This window comes from Bos mutus, chromosome 13 (assembly GCF_027580195.1).
Source record: "Bos mutus isolate GX-2022 chromosome 13, NWIPB_WYAK_1.1, whole genome shotgun sequence".
NCBI classification, from domain to species: Eukaryota; Metazoa; Chordata; class Mammalia; order Artiodactyla; family Bovidae; genus Bos; species Bos mutus.
Window position 1 is genome coordinate 70,588,538 of NC_091629.1, and position 16,358 is coordinate 70,604,895.

Sequence of the window (16,358 nt, forward strand, 5' to 3'; positions counted from 1 at the left end):
GTTAAGACACCTCACTTTCACTGCAAGGGATGCAGGTTTGATCCCTGGTTGGGGAACTAAGATCCCACATGCCACACTGTGTAGCTAAAAAAGCAAAAAGCCAAAAAAAAGAATACGTTGACTAATGAGTGTAACTTGCTCAGAAAAGCAAAGAGGAGCCACAGAAGTTGTTGAGCTGAGGTGAAATCAAGAAGCTGTGTTTTGGGGAAATCACCTGACAGGAGGGCAGAGGTAACTGAGAGAAGAGAGAGACTCCAGGGAGAGAAACCAGGGAGGAGATGGTGTGGTTTGAGCACTTGAACTTCAGGAGTGAAGTGGCGTGAAGCAGAAGGAGTAGCTGTCTCCGAAGGAGCAGGATGAAGTCAGTGATTCCTGAAGGAGGGAAGGTTAGAAAATCACCTGTCTAATTTTCCATGTGTTAGAAATCCCATAGATTTACTGTGTCACTTAAGTTCTCAGCTGCTGCTGCTGCTAAGTCGCTTCGGTCGTGTCTGACCCTGTGTGACCCCATAGACGGCAGCCCACCAGGCTTCCCTGTCCCTGGGATTCTCCAGGAAAGAACACTGGAGTGGGTTGCCGTTTCTTTCCCCAGTGCATGAAAGTGAAAAGTGAAAGTGAAGTCACTCAGTCGTGTCTGACTCTTTGCGTCCCCATGGACCGCAGCCTACCAGCCTCCTCCGTCCATGGGATTTTCCAGGCAAGAGTACTGGAGTGGGGTGCCAAAGCCCTCTGTAGATGCTCAAGTTAAAATATTTAGGAAATGGAGACTCTAGACAGCCCACATTCTCCTTTCTGTTTCTGGGCTTCTTTTATTACCTCTTCTTCCTTCCTTTGTCACTTCCTTCCTTCCGGCCTCTCTCTCTTTCTCTCTCCATCCTTCCTTCCCTCCTTCCTTCCTGCCTCTTTCTTTCTTAAAAGCAAAAGGAAGAAAGCTCCCCAGAAAGGCTGGCTGAATCATGGATCTAAATAGGTCAAGGCGGCTGAATAAAGAGAGCCTGCAATGATTCAATAGTTCCTTCAGCTCCCAGCGTTAAAAGCGTTTCGTTCGGGTGTTTAAGCTGCCTGCACAACGCACTCTCTGGCTGATTTTTTTTTCAAAGTTGATTTAATCCTAGCACTTCATAAAATGTGTGTATCCATTAAAGCAAGGCGATTTTATTCATGTTCAAGAGAAATCTCTGAAAGGGTGGAATAAAACCCAAAAGCACAGAAAAAGGCCCAAATCCGGCAATGGGCAAACATAGATGTGCAGGTTACGTGTGAGATTTCAGGAGACCTACCACTGCACCCACCCCCCACCTCAAAGAAGTTTCTAATCAAATGCCGGAAATGAAGCATCAGAACCTGCCGAAATTTCCTCCTTGCCTGCCTGAGCTATTTAAATCATTCCTTTCTATTGCATCTGACTAGGTTGAGAACAGTCATGGAAATGCCCAGCGACTGATGATTCTGGCAGTTTTGTGAATTATCACATAAGATGAAATGCTGGACTGCATGCCTTTCTCCATGGGGTTTATAGTCACACTCCCACGCAGGCTCAGGATCCATGCTCAGCTCACCATCACTCCTGCCATCGTCCCTCAGCGGGGCGCAGCCACAGCCACCAAAATACATTGCTGCAGATTAGACTGTGGTGTGCTGGTCGCTTTACATTTTAAAAGACTAAAAGGAATAACCTATTTAAGAAAACCATTCTGATTTTCATCAGTCTGTCCTTTCTTTTCTTTTTCTCTTTTTTTCCTTCCTTCCTTGCTTTTTCTTTAGGAAACCCAGAGGGATGAGCTTCCATCAGGATCATGAAATAGCAGAGATAGGACACGCTGTGGAGGTTCCCCATAGGATTCTTGCCTGCAGCTCCCAGGCTGCAGATTTCATTGGCTTTCTGGGAGGAAATGAGCTAGGTGTGATGAGATGACCACGACAGTAACTGGCGAGCATCTCAGATTCAGTGATGGGAGTCAGCAGATTGGAAGTGTTTAAAGAGGCACAGTGTGTTCTGGAAAAAAAAAATTCCCAAGGCAGCCCACTCAAGAAAATGGGAACTTTAGAAGATTTCTAAATGCAAAATTAAAAGCAAAAGACATTTAATGATAGCTCAGTTAAGGAGGAACTGTATATCATTAAGGAGAAAGATAGAGGGGGTATAGGATGAGCTAGAGACAGAAAGGAGGTCAGAATTGTTGAGTTGTTCCACAGGCATTTCCTAAGCACCTACTACATAACAGTTTCCATGTTATATACTGATAGTATAAAGATGGGTTAGTCTTCCTCTCTTAGCTTGTGTTGCTAATCTTGGTCCACTAAAGCGTAAAGAGATGAGTTTTCTTAGGTAGTATTGAAAAATGCTTCCATAGTTGGGGTAGTCACTTTCTCTCTACACTTGGGCTACTTCTTGTTTTGCAAGGCAGAGCCAGTCTTCCGAAGGTATTAAAGTCGTTGCTCTTGTTCAGGGTAAGCTTTCCACACAACAGGCAGGCCACTGAAGGTCCAGGAGTCAATTCATGTAACACTAATGAAAGACTTTGAAAACATAACTGATGTTCTATAAAGGAAAATAAATATGTATCTGATGGTTGCTCTGTAAAGCCAATAAAAAACTCTTAATTTTCTGCTTAATCCCCTTTCAATAGCAGATGGTTTTTCTGTATTAGTATTCTCTTGCTCATCATTTTTGATCCTACTAAATAATTTTACTTTTTTAGTACTGTTCCTAACACAGGGTTGTTACAGATTTTATCAACCTGTTTGCTTTCTTGATCCTCCAAAAATCCTTTGAGAAAGACAATTAAACCATAACTAGTCAATGTTTTCCTCATTATAATCCTTCTAAGAAAGAAGAGCTTAGAATGGGACTTTCCTGGTGATCCAGTGGCTAAGACTCCATGCTCTCAATCCAGGGGGCCGAAGTTCAATCCCTGGTCAGGGAACTAGATCCCACATGCCCCAACTAAGAGTCTGTATGCCTTAACTTAAAAAAAAAAAAGAAGAAGAAGAAGATACCACACTGAAAATTGAAGATCCTGTATACCACAACTAAGAACCAGTGCAGCCAAGTAAATATTTTTAAAAAGATGAGCTTCCTGGGGGAAAAAAAAGGGGGGCAGGAAAAAGTAAGGGTTATTCCAGTATTATAAGACAATGGACTATGATAGGAAAAACAATTAAGAACTTCAAGAAAAGTAAACAGGCTCTAAAAAAAGATATAGTACACTACTTGACTTATTAGTGGGGAAAAAATGTAACCTGTATGAGAAGATACAGTCATAACAAGGTAACATTGGGGCACGGGGAAAGGAAGGGAGATAGTGTGAAAGAACATAGTAAATAGATGGTGTATCAAGTTGTGAGAGTGAGAAATAGAAGTACAGAAAAAGAGACTCTTCTAAATTAAAGGACATTAAAGATCATTGCATGTTCTTAGATTAGACAAGCCAGCTACAACAAAAGCCATTTGAAATACATATATACTTACGGCTGATTCATGTTGTTGTACAGCAGAAACTAACACAATATGGTTAAGCAGTTATTCTCCAATTGAAAAAAAAAAAGCCATTTGAACGACAACTGGGGAAATTGTCCTGGGAAATCTAGTGAATGTGTAATAAGTTTATATGATATTAAGAAATGTGGGGAACTTCCCTCACAGTCAGTGGTTAAGACCCCAACTTCCATTGCAGGGGGCACGGGTTGGATCCCTGGTCGGGGAGCTAAGATCCTGCATGCTGCCTGGTGCAGCAAAAAAGTAAAAAAATAAAAGAAATTATTGTCAAATACAGAAATGTGGTATACATACACAATGGAATTTTATTAAGCCATTAAAAAAATAAACCAAGGAAATCCTGCCATTTTCAACAACATGAATGGACCTTGAAAGCATTATGCTAAGTGAAATAAGTGAGACAGAGAAAAACAAATTCTGTGTTGTCTTACCTCTATGTGGGATCTAAAACATAATAAAACCAAACAAAAACCAAAATCACAGGAAAAAAGACTAGTTTTGTGGTTACCAGAGGCAGGGAATGGGAGCTGGTCATAGGTACAAATTTTCAGCTATAATAAAAATAAATACTACAGATGTAATGTATAACATGATAACTAGTTAACACTCCTGAGTAATATAGGTAAAAGTTATTAAAAGAGTAAACCCTAAGATATGGCAGAAACCAACACAATATTATAAAGCAGTTATCCTCCAATTAAAAATAAATTGATATTTTAAAAAAGAGTAAACCCTAAGAGTTCTTATCACAAAGAAAAAGTTTTTGCCCCTTTTCCTTTTTCTTTGTATTGTGTCTACATGAGAGGGTGGATACTGACTAAACATTGCAGTAATCATGTCACAGTGTATCTGAGTCAGAGCATCATGCTGAACCCCTTAAACTAACATAGTGAAGTATATCGGTTATATCTCGATAAAACTAGGAGAAAATGAAAAAAAAATGAAATAGATTGTTGTCATTTTTGTGTGTTGTCGTTGTTGCTAAGTCATATCCGACTCTTTGTGACACCATGAACTGCAGCATGCCAGGCTTCCCTGTCCTTCTTTATCTCCCAGAGTTTGTTCAAACTCATGCCCGTTGAGTCGATGATACCATCCAACCATCTCATCCTCCATCGTCCCCTTCTCCTCCTGCCTTCAGTCTTTCCCAGCATCAGGGCCTTTTCCAATGAGTTGGCTCTTCACATCAGGTGGCCAAAGTATTGGAGCTTCAACTTCAGCATCAATGCTTCTAATAAATATACAGGGTTGATTTCTTTTAGGATTGACTGTTTTGATCTCCATGGTCAAGGTATTTTCAAGAGTCTTCATCAGTATCACATTTCAAAGGCATCAGTTCTTTGGCACTCAGCCTTCTTTATAGTCCAGCTCTCATATCCATACGTGACTACTGGAAAAACCACTGTTTTTGTTAGATGCACTGTTTTGCTAGACGAACTAATATTTTGGATACGCATAGTATAAAATGCCATAACTTTAGTATAAACATATAAGCATTTTGAAATACTTTTACCAGTTAGAAACACATCAATATCTAGAAAACTTTAGACTTCTCTATTTTATTTTAAACGTGTATACATTACCTTGATTTTAAAATGTGTTTAATTAAGTTTGACACTCTACTTCTGGATTTATGTCTCTCTGAATTCTAATTCCCAGATATCACTATGTCTTGTAGTTGAAGCTAATCTCCTCAAGAATGACTCTTGTTTTGCAAGGCCCTGAACTTTCAAAAACCAGATTTAATTATGTTCAGTGCACTTCATTTAATTAGGCAAGAATGCGGACTAACAGTTGTAAAAGGTTTTTCATTGTAAGATTGAAACAAAAAGAGATTGTGAACTAGGACGTTAAATTAACCAAATATTCTTCCAGTGTTCTGGTTGGCTAATAGGCCTCAATCAAACTAAAAATGCACATCCTAACTAGTTGTGATGGATTGATGGTTAATAATATAGCAAACGCATTGAGGATACCAAGGGGACTTCTCCGTCAGTGTGATCCATGGGGTATACTGTGGGCATGACCTATTTTTAAAACAGACAAAATAATCTTATATTTTAATGATAAAATTAAGATTCTTTCATGAATTTAATGAATAAAATACTAGAAAGAAAAACACTTCCAGAAAGATATTCCACCTAAGAATGCAGTTGACACATAAGGTAGTACAGTTCAGATTTAACAGAGTGGTTGGTTGGTTCACGTTTCATTATTTAAATCTCTTTTGCATGAGAGATAAGATAGCCAAAGTGTATGGTTTGATAGAATTTTTAAAGTAGTGTATGAATCATAGGGATAAATGAAAAGTTATCTAAAGAAAGACATCATTACATTGAGGAGAATATATAGCATGTTAACACAGTGGTATTTTAATTTGATGGGGCAATATTGACATGTGACTACAAATCCACTTATTGGTTAATTTTGTCATTAATAAGTATAATTAGTTATTGTTCCTTCATTCACAAATAATTACTGAGCATCTGTTTACAGTATTTGTGCTAGTGGCTGAGACTATGAAAGTAAGCAAGAAAAATGTGATTCCTTCCATTCCTTGCAGAGTTGGTAGTCTAATAATAGGTATCATTCAAGAAGTTAAAATGAAACATAATCTGTTCCTAGGGGAGAAGCAGAGGGATGCCTTAAAAGCACAGAGTAAGGAGTGTAACCACATCACTAAAAATATAAACCAAGCATCTCCCCTTCCTTGGGATTGAAAATCCAAGAGTAAATACCAGATCCCTGGTGATTGTGGTGGCTACACTGGTGTAGGGGTGGCCCCACTGAATATAGGATCCTTCTGCCCAGTGCTGTCTCCATTAACAATGCTGTTTATCTGGGAAATTTGGTGAGGTTTGTATCCCGAAGGACTCAGAGGGGTCACTTGCCAGGATGATGGCGGTCAGATGACATTATGGATAGTTCTTCAGACAGGTAAAGGATCTAAAATCAGCCGGCTTCCCTGGTGAATCTGGGAATTCACCAGAATTCCCTGGTGAATCTGCCTTCTATGCAGGAGATCCTGGTTCGATTCCTGGATGAGAAAGATCCCCTGGAGAAGGGATAGGCTACCCACTCCGGTATTCTTGGGCTTCCCTGATGGCTCAGATAGTAAAGAATCTGCCTGCAGTGCGGGAGACCTGGATTCAATCCCTGGGTTTGGAAGATCCCCTGGAGGAGGGCATGGCAACCCACCCCAGTATTTTTGCCTGGACAGTCCCCATGAACGGAGGAGCCTGGTGGGCTACGGTCCATGAGGTCGCAAAGAGTCACACATGACTGAGTGACTAAGTACGGGACAACACTAACCTGAATATAGACACCAATATTGCAGCATCCATGATTCCAGCAAAACTGGAAAAATAAATCTGGAAGTCCTGGATTATCTCCAAGCATTTGGGTTAGATGGATGGTGGACGACCAACTAAGTTAACTGTGAAATTCTAACTCCAAGCGAAATATGTGTTTATCTTATGAGCCAGATTTGCATCATATTCTAAATAGTTTTTTTTTTAAATTTCAGAATGTCCTCATTGTTGAGGTAAGCTGACTTTTCTTTATCCATACCTGGAAGTTGAAAGAATCTAATGTTGAGTTTCTAAATATAGACCTTGTTATCAAATTGGCCAAGGATTTATTGAATGCCCACTGCATGCAGGCTTCTCCAAATTTACAGAATAGGAGTTAACTAGAATTTGACTTGAAATAACTTAGAATGGAAGCTTTATAATAATAGTTGTGTGGTATTTTATCCTTTTGTATCTAATGCCACCCATGTCTAAATTGGTTCTTAGATCTATTTGTAAATCAGACATTTTCACGGAAGAGAAAACTAGCCCACAGAACCAAATTTTTTTAATAGAGAAACCAAGATTGGCCTCTCACCCTTAATTCCGTGTTCTTGCTAATGACCTCTAATGACTTGAAACAATCCTCCCTTCAGCATCTAAATCATAAATAGAATCAGTGTAAAAATTTGCTATCCAGGGGAAAGATATAATTTAATTTAATTTTTCTTTTTTTTTTTTTAAAGAAGAAAAGAAAAGAGAAAGAAATAATGGGTCCTTTAGCCCAGCAGGCCTGTCTTATCAGCTGGCAAAAATTCAGGGGAGCTGTTTTTGTTGCGCTTTTGTTACAGTCGCCTGGGTGTGCCATATGTATGTGCCGTTCTGGCTCAGACAAAACCCTTGAAGTAGACCCTCCAGCGAAAGGCACTGCCCGACCCTGGCTAAATTCAGACCTGTTGTTTTGATAATCAGCTCCAGACAGCTGATTTCTGTCCCACAGACAATCAATTTCGCCTGCCCATTGTGCTCTAATTGTGCAGCAGCTCATCAGCCAGGGTGAGCCTCTGCTCACGGTAGCCTCGTGCCCTCAGAGCTCACAGGCTGTCACCAGCTGCTGTCCACATACATCTCACTTCCCAGCCATCGAATCTCCTATTAAGTGGGGAGAGTATGTGAAGGGGGAGCGGGGGAAGTGTTTATCTGTCCATTCAGCATACTCAGATGTGCATCCCATGTCCATGAAAATTCATGCGCCCCGCGTTGTGTTACATTACCTCAGGGCCAAATTTAGTCCTTGAATGCGCATGCACGAGACCAAATGCACTCGATAAAGAGCCCCACATGCTCTCCAAATGCTGAATGTAGCCTTTTGACACAGCTCAAGGATTCTAGGAGGAAACAGTCACCAACATATTCCCCCCAAACCCAGCTTCCAGAAAGATGCACCTGTCTAAAAAATATAACCAGCTCTGCCTCCTACTTGGACTTCTAATTTGATGGCAATTCTAATTATGATACATTATTAATAAGGACTAGACTCATCTGTCTGGATGAAAAGCCTTTTAATGCAGCCCAAAGGCATCTGGTTGAATTTGTCTGTCCTCTTCTATTGGAATTGGGAGAACCATAAAAGCCTTGCTCAGTAGCATAGAGAAGTACAAGCCCAACATGATCAAGGTAGCCAGGTGAGTACCACATTCACGTCATCACTGCTATGTCTTTCCAAATCTGCCCAAGAGGGATGCTAACACAGGATGCTGGTTCCAAAGAATGCAGTCCATTCCAAACCACTAACCCTTTGCCCTGGGGCATTAGGGTTTGACCACACTGAACAAACAGCCCATTTGACAGCTAGCCTGAGAGAAAGGAAGGGGGAGAGGGCATGCTTTGCTATGTATCTGAGCCCCTTTTTCCAATGCCTCTGTTAGCTGTTTCCAGGAGCAGCTGGCTGAGCCCCAGTGCCCACGCCCCTCTCCCTCCCTTTTATCCAGAATCTCACTGATAAGGAGACATAGGAGGGAATTCAAGGCTGTGCTGATGTCCCACATGCTTGAGGGGGAAAAAAAATGCACGTTTCAAATATATATTTTAATGATGTTCAATTCTACTTGTAATTCACAAACATGTTACCTGGATCACTGAAACATTTTTTTTTTCTTTTAATGGTAGTTTGTTGGTGAAGAGAACACCTAGAAGTGATGGCTTTAGACCTGACTGTAAGTGTTTGAGGCGGGGCACGGTGGTTGTCGGTTGTTTATTGGCTAGTGGTGGTGTTTTGTGTTTAAGACTCTTTCCTTTCCTGGTTGTCAGCATTCCATGTGAAACGGAAGCTATAAAAGATTTGATGGCTCCATAAATGCTCTGTGTCTCCAGCAATAGAACCCTCTACAACCAGGGGTTTTCATTTTCTAATTACACCTTTCGCAGGAATTCTGTTGTGTACATTCGATGTTTTTATTTTTAGGTTTTTCTAAAATCTTTGCACCTTCATTCCTAAGAACTCAGCTAAAATGGGGTTTGGGGGTTGGAGGGAGATGTGACCCTCCAACCCTGGACTGACTTGGATGCATGGGATTCCTGCCTTGGCCTCTGTCCCCACCTGTCTGTCCTCTCTGTGTCTCTGCTGGACGCAGAGAGGCACTGGGAAGGTTGAGGGGTTCTACCATCTCTAGGAACTGTGAGCAGACAATGCACAGTGCTGACCTTCAGCAAATCGGAATTTTAGCACACAAAGGGAAATCCGAGACTCTGCCCCACCATCTCCAAACACAAATATAACCACACAGAGAATTAGAGCAAATATCTCTAGATACCATCTTCACACTTCACTTCAGACATGTGTTCTCAAGGAGTTTTCTCATCTAAAGCAGTTTCCTCCATCCTCCCCAGGATACGAATAGTTGTAATGCCAGAAAGGATAAACAAGCTGCTTGATTATTTATTATTCTAACACTAGAGGCGATTTTTTTTTCACTTGCATAGGCAGACTTCGGCTGGATTTTTATAACTTACATTTGCACTGGGATAATTTGGCTACAGTTCTCATCAGCAAGCTGAACAAACATTAGCACGAGAAGCATGCTATGGATGGGTAATGTGCCAATGACATTGAACCAGTGATTCTTTATTCTGAAAACAAGTTGCATTCCTGGGTGGATGTCTTAAATCTAGACAATGTTAGCTCTGGCCAGATAGACCCAATAACATGTTCCTGTCTAGTTATTGGTTTGGGGAATATAATCTGAATATAGTTAGGGTTGGACAAGGTTAATAAACAGAAATCCCCCAAGGAAATAATCTAAGATACTATATAGAGAAAATTTCAACTGAAGTTGAAAGACATGCACTTCAGAAATATCCAACTAATTACAAATTTCTTGTGTCACAGCAACAGTATTAATAAAATAATAGCTAGCACTAGTAAGAGATTTGGAGAAGGTGATGGCATCCCACTCCAGTACTCTTGCCTGGAAAATCCCATGGACAGAGGAGCCTGGTAGGCTGTACTCCATGGGGTCGCTAAGAGTCGGACATGACTGAGCAACTTCACTTTCACTTTTCGCTTTCATGCATTGGAGAAGGAAATGGCAACCCACTCCAGTGTTCCTGCCTGGAGAGTCCCAGGGACAGAGGAGCCTGGTGGGCTGCCGTCTATGGGGTTGCACAGAGTTGGATACAACTGAAGTGACTTAGCAGCAGCAGCAGCAGCAGCAGTAAGAGATTAATTTTTTTAATTAAAAAATTAAAGTGTAATTGATTTATAATGTCATGTTAATTTCCTGGTGTGCAGCACAGTGCTTCAGTTATATATTTGGATACACGCATGCATGCTTGGTCATGTCCAACTCTTTGCCACCCCATGGACTGTAGCCCACAAAGCTCCTCTGTCTGTGGGATTTCCCAGGCAAGAATACTGGATTGCCATTTCCTACTTCAGGAAATCTTCCAGACTCAGGGATCGAACCCACCTCTCCTGCGTTAACAAGCAGATTCTACCACTGAGCTACCTGGGAAGCCCATTTGTATACATATATATTCTGTTTCAGATTCTTGTCCCTTATAGGTTATTACAAATTAATGAATATAGTTCCCTGTGCTATACAGTAGGTCCTTATATATGGAATCTAAAAAATAAGTTACAGGTGAACTTATTTACAAAATGGAAGAAGACTCATAGACATAGAGATTTTGGCGTGTCTGACTCCGTTTTAAGAGCTGCAAAGCGATGAACATGTTTAATCCTCACAGCTTTCTCTAAAGTAGGTGCTATTGCTGTGCCCATTTTACAGATGATGAAACTGAACCCAGCCAGGTTAAAGAGCTTGCTGGGTCACAAAGCTGTACGTGTACAGTCACTGTTGAGCCCAGGCAATCTGATTACTATCATGGCTCTTACTCTTGCATTCCATCTGTAAGTAGCATCTGCAATCGCAAATATAAGGGTAGGAACTGCACTCACTTACCAGCTAGAGACCAGTCAACTCTTTCCTGGCTGTTCTCCTGACCTGCTGGTTCAAGATTCTTTACTCCATGACAGCTTTGAAGGCTTGACCTTTGGAACCAACTTTTCCCAGTCTGAGTTGCCCATGCCCATTGTAGAGATTGCGTTACTCACTGTAAAGTCATCATTATCTTTACAACCAGGGGTTCCTGGGATTTGCTAATATTCTTTTAGCTAGCTCAGAATCTTTGTTTTTTTGTCTTTCTTCCCTATTTCTGAGGCTTTGTACTTTTTGGTCCTTTTTCATAGTTGACTTTCTCCTCTGTGCTCAATGACACTTGTATCTTCTGACACCTTTTCTTCTGCTCTGCTTCTCCTCTGATTATTTTTCTCAAGAAACCTACAGTTTGGAGGGCTCAAAAGGGCTTTCTAACAGTGACACACAATGCAATCCTTAGAAAAACAAGTCCCTCCCCTCTAGCACTTTCTGCGAGCAGTAACCAGTTGGTTTCTCCATGTGAAAGCATCCTTGATCAGCAGGACCAACGAGGAGGTGAGTAGTCAACCACAGAGGTAACTTTCTCTGTGCTGTAAGTCCACTGGCTATGCCAAAGAACTGTTGTGTAAAAGTAAGCAAGTACATCTCTCATTTGTAATACTATAATAAACTAACAGAGGATTCCCCAACACTGGAAAGAATTTGAAAAATCACTGGGCTATAGGCACATTTATTCAGTTTTAAAATCTGAGGAAGAAGAACTATTTCATGCTCCTTAAGAATCCTTTTCAGGGACTTCCTTCGGTCTAGTGATTAAGAGTTTGCCAGGTTAGATCCCTGGTTGGGAATCTGAGATTCCCACATGCCTCATGGGCAAAAAACCAAAACATAAAACAGAAGCAATACTGAAACAAATTCAATAAAGACATTTAAAATGGTCCACATTAAAAATCTTTTTAAAAATTCCTTTTCAATAAAAATCATCTTTCAATATATTCATTTTTTTACTTAACCTGAGTACCTTAATGGGCTGTGGCTCAGTGGAAAAGAATCTTCCTGCAAATGCAGGAGACGTGGGTTCGAGCCCTGGGTTGGAAGGATCCCCTGGAGAAGGAAATGGCAAACCCACTCCAGTATTCTTGCCTGGAAAATTCCATGAACAGAGGAGCCTGGCAGGCTACAGTCCACGGGGTCCCAAAGAATCCGATACAACTGAGCGACTGAGCACACATGCACAGTCTCATCCTGCCTGCGGTGGAGACAGAGAGTTAATTGCTATCATCTGCATGTGGGTTCAAAGACTAGCCTTGGAGCAACCCTCAGCATGTCTTCCTCAAGCTGAACGGTCCTCTCTCCTTTCACCTTGTCTCTCAGGTTTTGCTTTCTAGCCCTTTATCCAGCTGAGGACACTGAGTGCAGTGGGAGGATGGCTTCCTATTGCAACAGCCTGTCCCTATTCACATATTACAGCATTGGGATGCCTTCTGATTGAACTGCACTTCATGCTTTTTGCAGTGTTTTTTTGCATGATATCGTTGGATACTGCTTGCTTTGAAAAAGCAGCACTATATGCCTGACTCAGGCATACTTCTTGTTTTCCACGGGGCATCCTGAGCCGTTTCTCAGCTCTGTCTACAAGGATTGCAGTCATTTTTCACTGTCTGTTTATTAGTTTGTCCTGTCTCCCTGAGTAGGCACTCTGGCCCAGGTCCTGCTGGGTTCATCTTACGCGTTGTCTGTCATTTTTCTCACTTACTTCTGCCTAATGGAAGGTCCTCACACGTTAAGTGCCAACAACAGCTTATGGTGGCTTTATTTTTATGTTATTTAAATTGTGTTCTTTTTTCCCCTCCCTCTCTCTGTTCAGATGCTGGATTTGAGATTCCAAACTTACTTGTGGTGGGTTATGCCTTAGATTACAATGAATACTTCAGAGATCTAAATGTAAGTCTTGCATGCAAATCCCTAACTCCGTTTTCACAAGAACATTGCAATGATACCAATTTAACAGATTTTAAAAATAGCCATAATGATGACTGCCATTTATTGAGTGTCTTCTGTGTCAGGAATGTTCCGGGCACTTGGCATTCTTAGTCTCAGTGAATTCCCACCACTGCCCAGCAAGGTTGGTATTAGGATGATGGAAGCAGTTATGATTGTCTCTATTTTGTTCGAAGGAAATAAGCAGAAAGACAGCTTGCTGCAGAGTTTTCTCCATCGTCATCAACTGTGTCTCCATTGACCATACTAACAGTCAATACTCAATGAACTGTTTAGTGTCAGTGCTTGAGCTCTAGAAGCCTCCAATTACACTGGCTTGTAGCTCATAACTCTTTCCCCTTGGGAGAAATGGCTATAGACATGGACCCTCAGGTGTGTGACCCTGACCACTGCTGAATGATCTGGAGATAAACATCTAACCCAAAGTGGACCAGTCTGTCTCTCTCCCCTAGGATTTAGAAACTTAAACCAAGAGCCACAGAGACCAAGGGGTTTCGGGCCTAGGCCTGGGTTCTGGAGCCTGTTTCTGGCTTCCAGTTGCTGCACTACTCTGCTCTTCCTCTGCCTTTGCGAGCTACCCCAGTCTCCTACCAGTAATAGCCCCCTGAACCCCCCACCGCTTTGCTTACGTTAACCCAGCGCCATTTCTGTTGCTTGCCATCAAAATACTTCTGACACATTTCTGGCTACCCAAAAAGGATCAAAGGAAAGTCAGTACCTGTGTTTACTACAGCTGTTTCTCTGTTCACTGTAGAAGCTGTAACTTCACCAGTAGGATATGCTGTCTCCACCACTACCTATATTCCACAACCCTCAGCATATATCTCGTTGTTACAGACCTACAAAGCCAGGTTCAGAAAACAGCTCAAAACTCAGTGAAGAAATTTTTGCCTTAGTGGGTCTCTTTAGATTTTACAGATATCTGCATGTGTACACATATATGTGTATGTGCATATACATAATATGTATATGTATACATAATGCATTCACATACAAATACATACACATATAAATAAATACATATTGGGTTGGCCAAAAAGTTTGTTCATCTTTTTCCATAAGATGGCCCTGGTAGTGCTTGGTTGTTTTTAACTTCATTCAGAGCAGTTTTGTTAGATTGTATTGTGACAGCTGTCATATCAATGTGCATCTTTTTTAAAAAAAATCAAAATTGGTGAATTTTTGTGTGACCATTTTAATAGTGAAGATGGAAGAAAAAAGCAACATTGTTGACATGTTATGTTTAATTACTTCAAGAAAGGTAAAGACACAACCGAAACGCAGAAAAAGACTTACGCTGTGTATGGAGAAGGTGCAGTGACTGGTGAAATGTGTCTAGTGCAGTTTGCAAAGTTTCGTGCTAGAGATTTCTTGCTAGACAGTGCTCCATGGTCGGGTAGACCAGTTGAAGTTGATAGCCATCAAATCAAGACATTAATTGAGAATAATCAATGTTATACCATGTGGGAGATAGCCAGCATACTCAAAATATCCAAATCAAGCATTGAAAACCATTTGTACCAGCTTGGTTTTGCTGATCACTTTGGTGTTTGGGTTCCGCATAAGTTTAGCAAAACAAAAAACCTTCTTGACCATATTTCCACATGTGATTCTCTATTGAAACATAAGGAAAATGTTGTCTTTAAAACAAATTGTGATGGGTGATGAAACGTGGATACTGTACAATAATGTGGAATGGAAGTGGTTTGGGGGCAACCAAAGTGAATCATCACCAACCACACCAAATGCCAGTCTTCATCCAAAGAAGGTGATGTTGTGTATATGGTGGGATTTGCAGGGAATCCTCTATTATGAGCTTTTCCTGGAAAACCAAACGATTCATTCCAACAAGTACTGTACGCAGTTAGACCAACTGAAAGCAGCTCTCAAACAGAAAATGCATTATCTTCCATCAGGATAACGCAAGATCGCATGTTTCTTTGATGACCAGGCAAAAGCTGTTCCAGCTTAGCTGAGAAGTTCTGATACATCCACTGTATTCACCAGACATTGCATCTTTGATGCCCATTTATTTTGGTCTTTACAAAATTCTCTTCATGGGAAAAAAAAAAAAAAATTACAATTCCTTGGAAGGCTATAAAAGGCACTAGCAACAGTCCTTTGCTCAGAAAGATAAAAAGTTTTGAGAAGACGGAGTTATGAAGTTGCCTGAAAAATGGCAGAAAGTAGTGGAACAAAACAACAAATATGTTGTTCAATAAAGTTCTTGGTGAAAACTGTATCTTTGATTTTTACTTAAAAACCAAAGGAACTTTTTGGCCAGGCCAATTCATATGTATTTAAATGAAGAGTAATGAAGTAGGAGATATTACTGCATCCCATTTTCTGCACTTCTTATTTTGTTAAGAGGCTGATGCATTTAAATCCTTTATTGTTTCAGCACATATGTGTGATCAATGAACACGGCAAAGAAAAACATAGAGTCTAAAGAAGTAAAATTTTACCATCGCATCTCCAGATAACATCCTACTTAATGACTACACTCAGGAAGTCAGCATGTAAAATATGTCTCCCAGGCATCTTCACTCAGCAGGACTTAAAATGGAAAAAAAATTTTTTTTAATGAATGAGCTTTCTTTTCTGAGATTATAACATAACATAAAGAGTCCCAAAGGTTTTTAAGGAAAAGAAAGCAATGCTTTTATTTGACTTGTTCCAAATTAAACACTCCACCTTGTGACTCACAAGTTCAGTCCACCTTCACACCCCTGAGAAACTCCTTCTTTTGTTTTGATAAAGTCATTATGGTTGATTACTATACCCGCACCTACTTACTCAAATATTTTTCAGTTAAGTTTTTTTTTTTTTTTTAGTACTTCATTTTGGTGATATTTCACAATCTTAAAACCCAGAAGCCTTTTCAGTGAACCTCTGAGCCCATATACTAGAAATGCAACTGGATTCCATACTAATAAAGAAGGAAAAGGACAATTTAATATAAATTTCTGTTTGCAGACTTCTGACAGGCCATTATGATCTGCTTTGACAAAGCCTCTCTGAACAGCAGCGTTCAGTGCATCTTAATGATGTTATGAAATGGGCCTTTGCCCAGTGCTCTTGATTGGAGCTTCCGGTATGTGATAACTGTATGTCATGTATGCGTGGATG

General features: G+C 40.6%; 1 protein-coding gene across 1 annotated transcript in view; it reads left to right on the plus strand.

Annotated features, from left to right (window-relative positions):
- The window catches only part of PRTFDC1 (phosphoribosyl transferase domain containing 1), a 104,209-nt gene that overhangs the window by 74,099 nt on the left and 13,752 nt on the right, over positions 1-16,358 (plus strand). The window contains 5 exon segments of the mRNA XM_070382041.1: positions 7,026-7,043; positions 8,368-8,474; positions 8,959-9,005; positions 13,096-13,172; positions 15,631-16,336. Coding sequence (XP_070238142.1) covers positions 7,026-7,043; positions 8,368-8,474; positions 8,959-9,005; positions 13,096-13,172; positions 15,631-15,678 — 297 coding nt within the window. The 3' untranslated portion in view covers positions 15,679-16,336.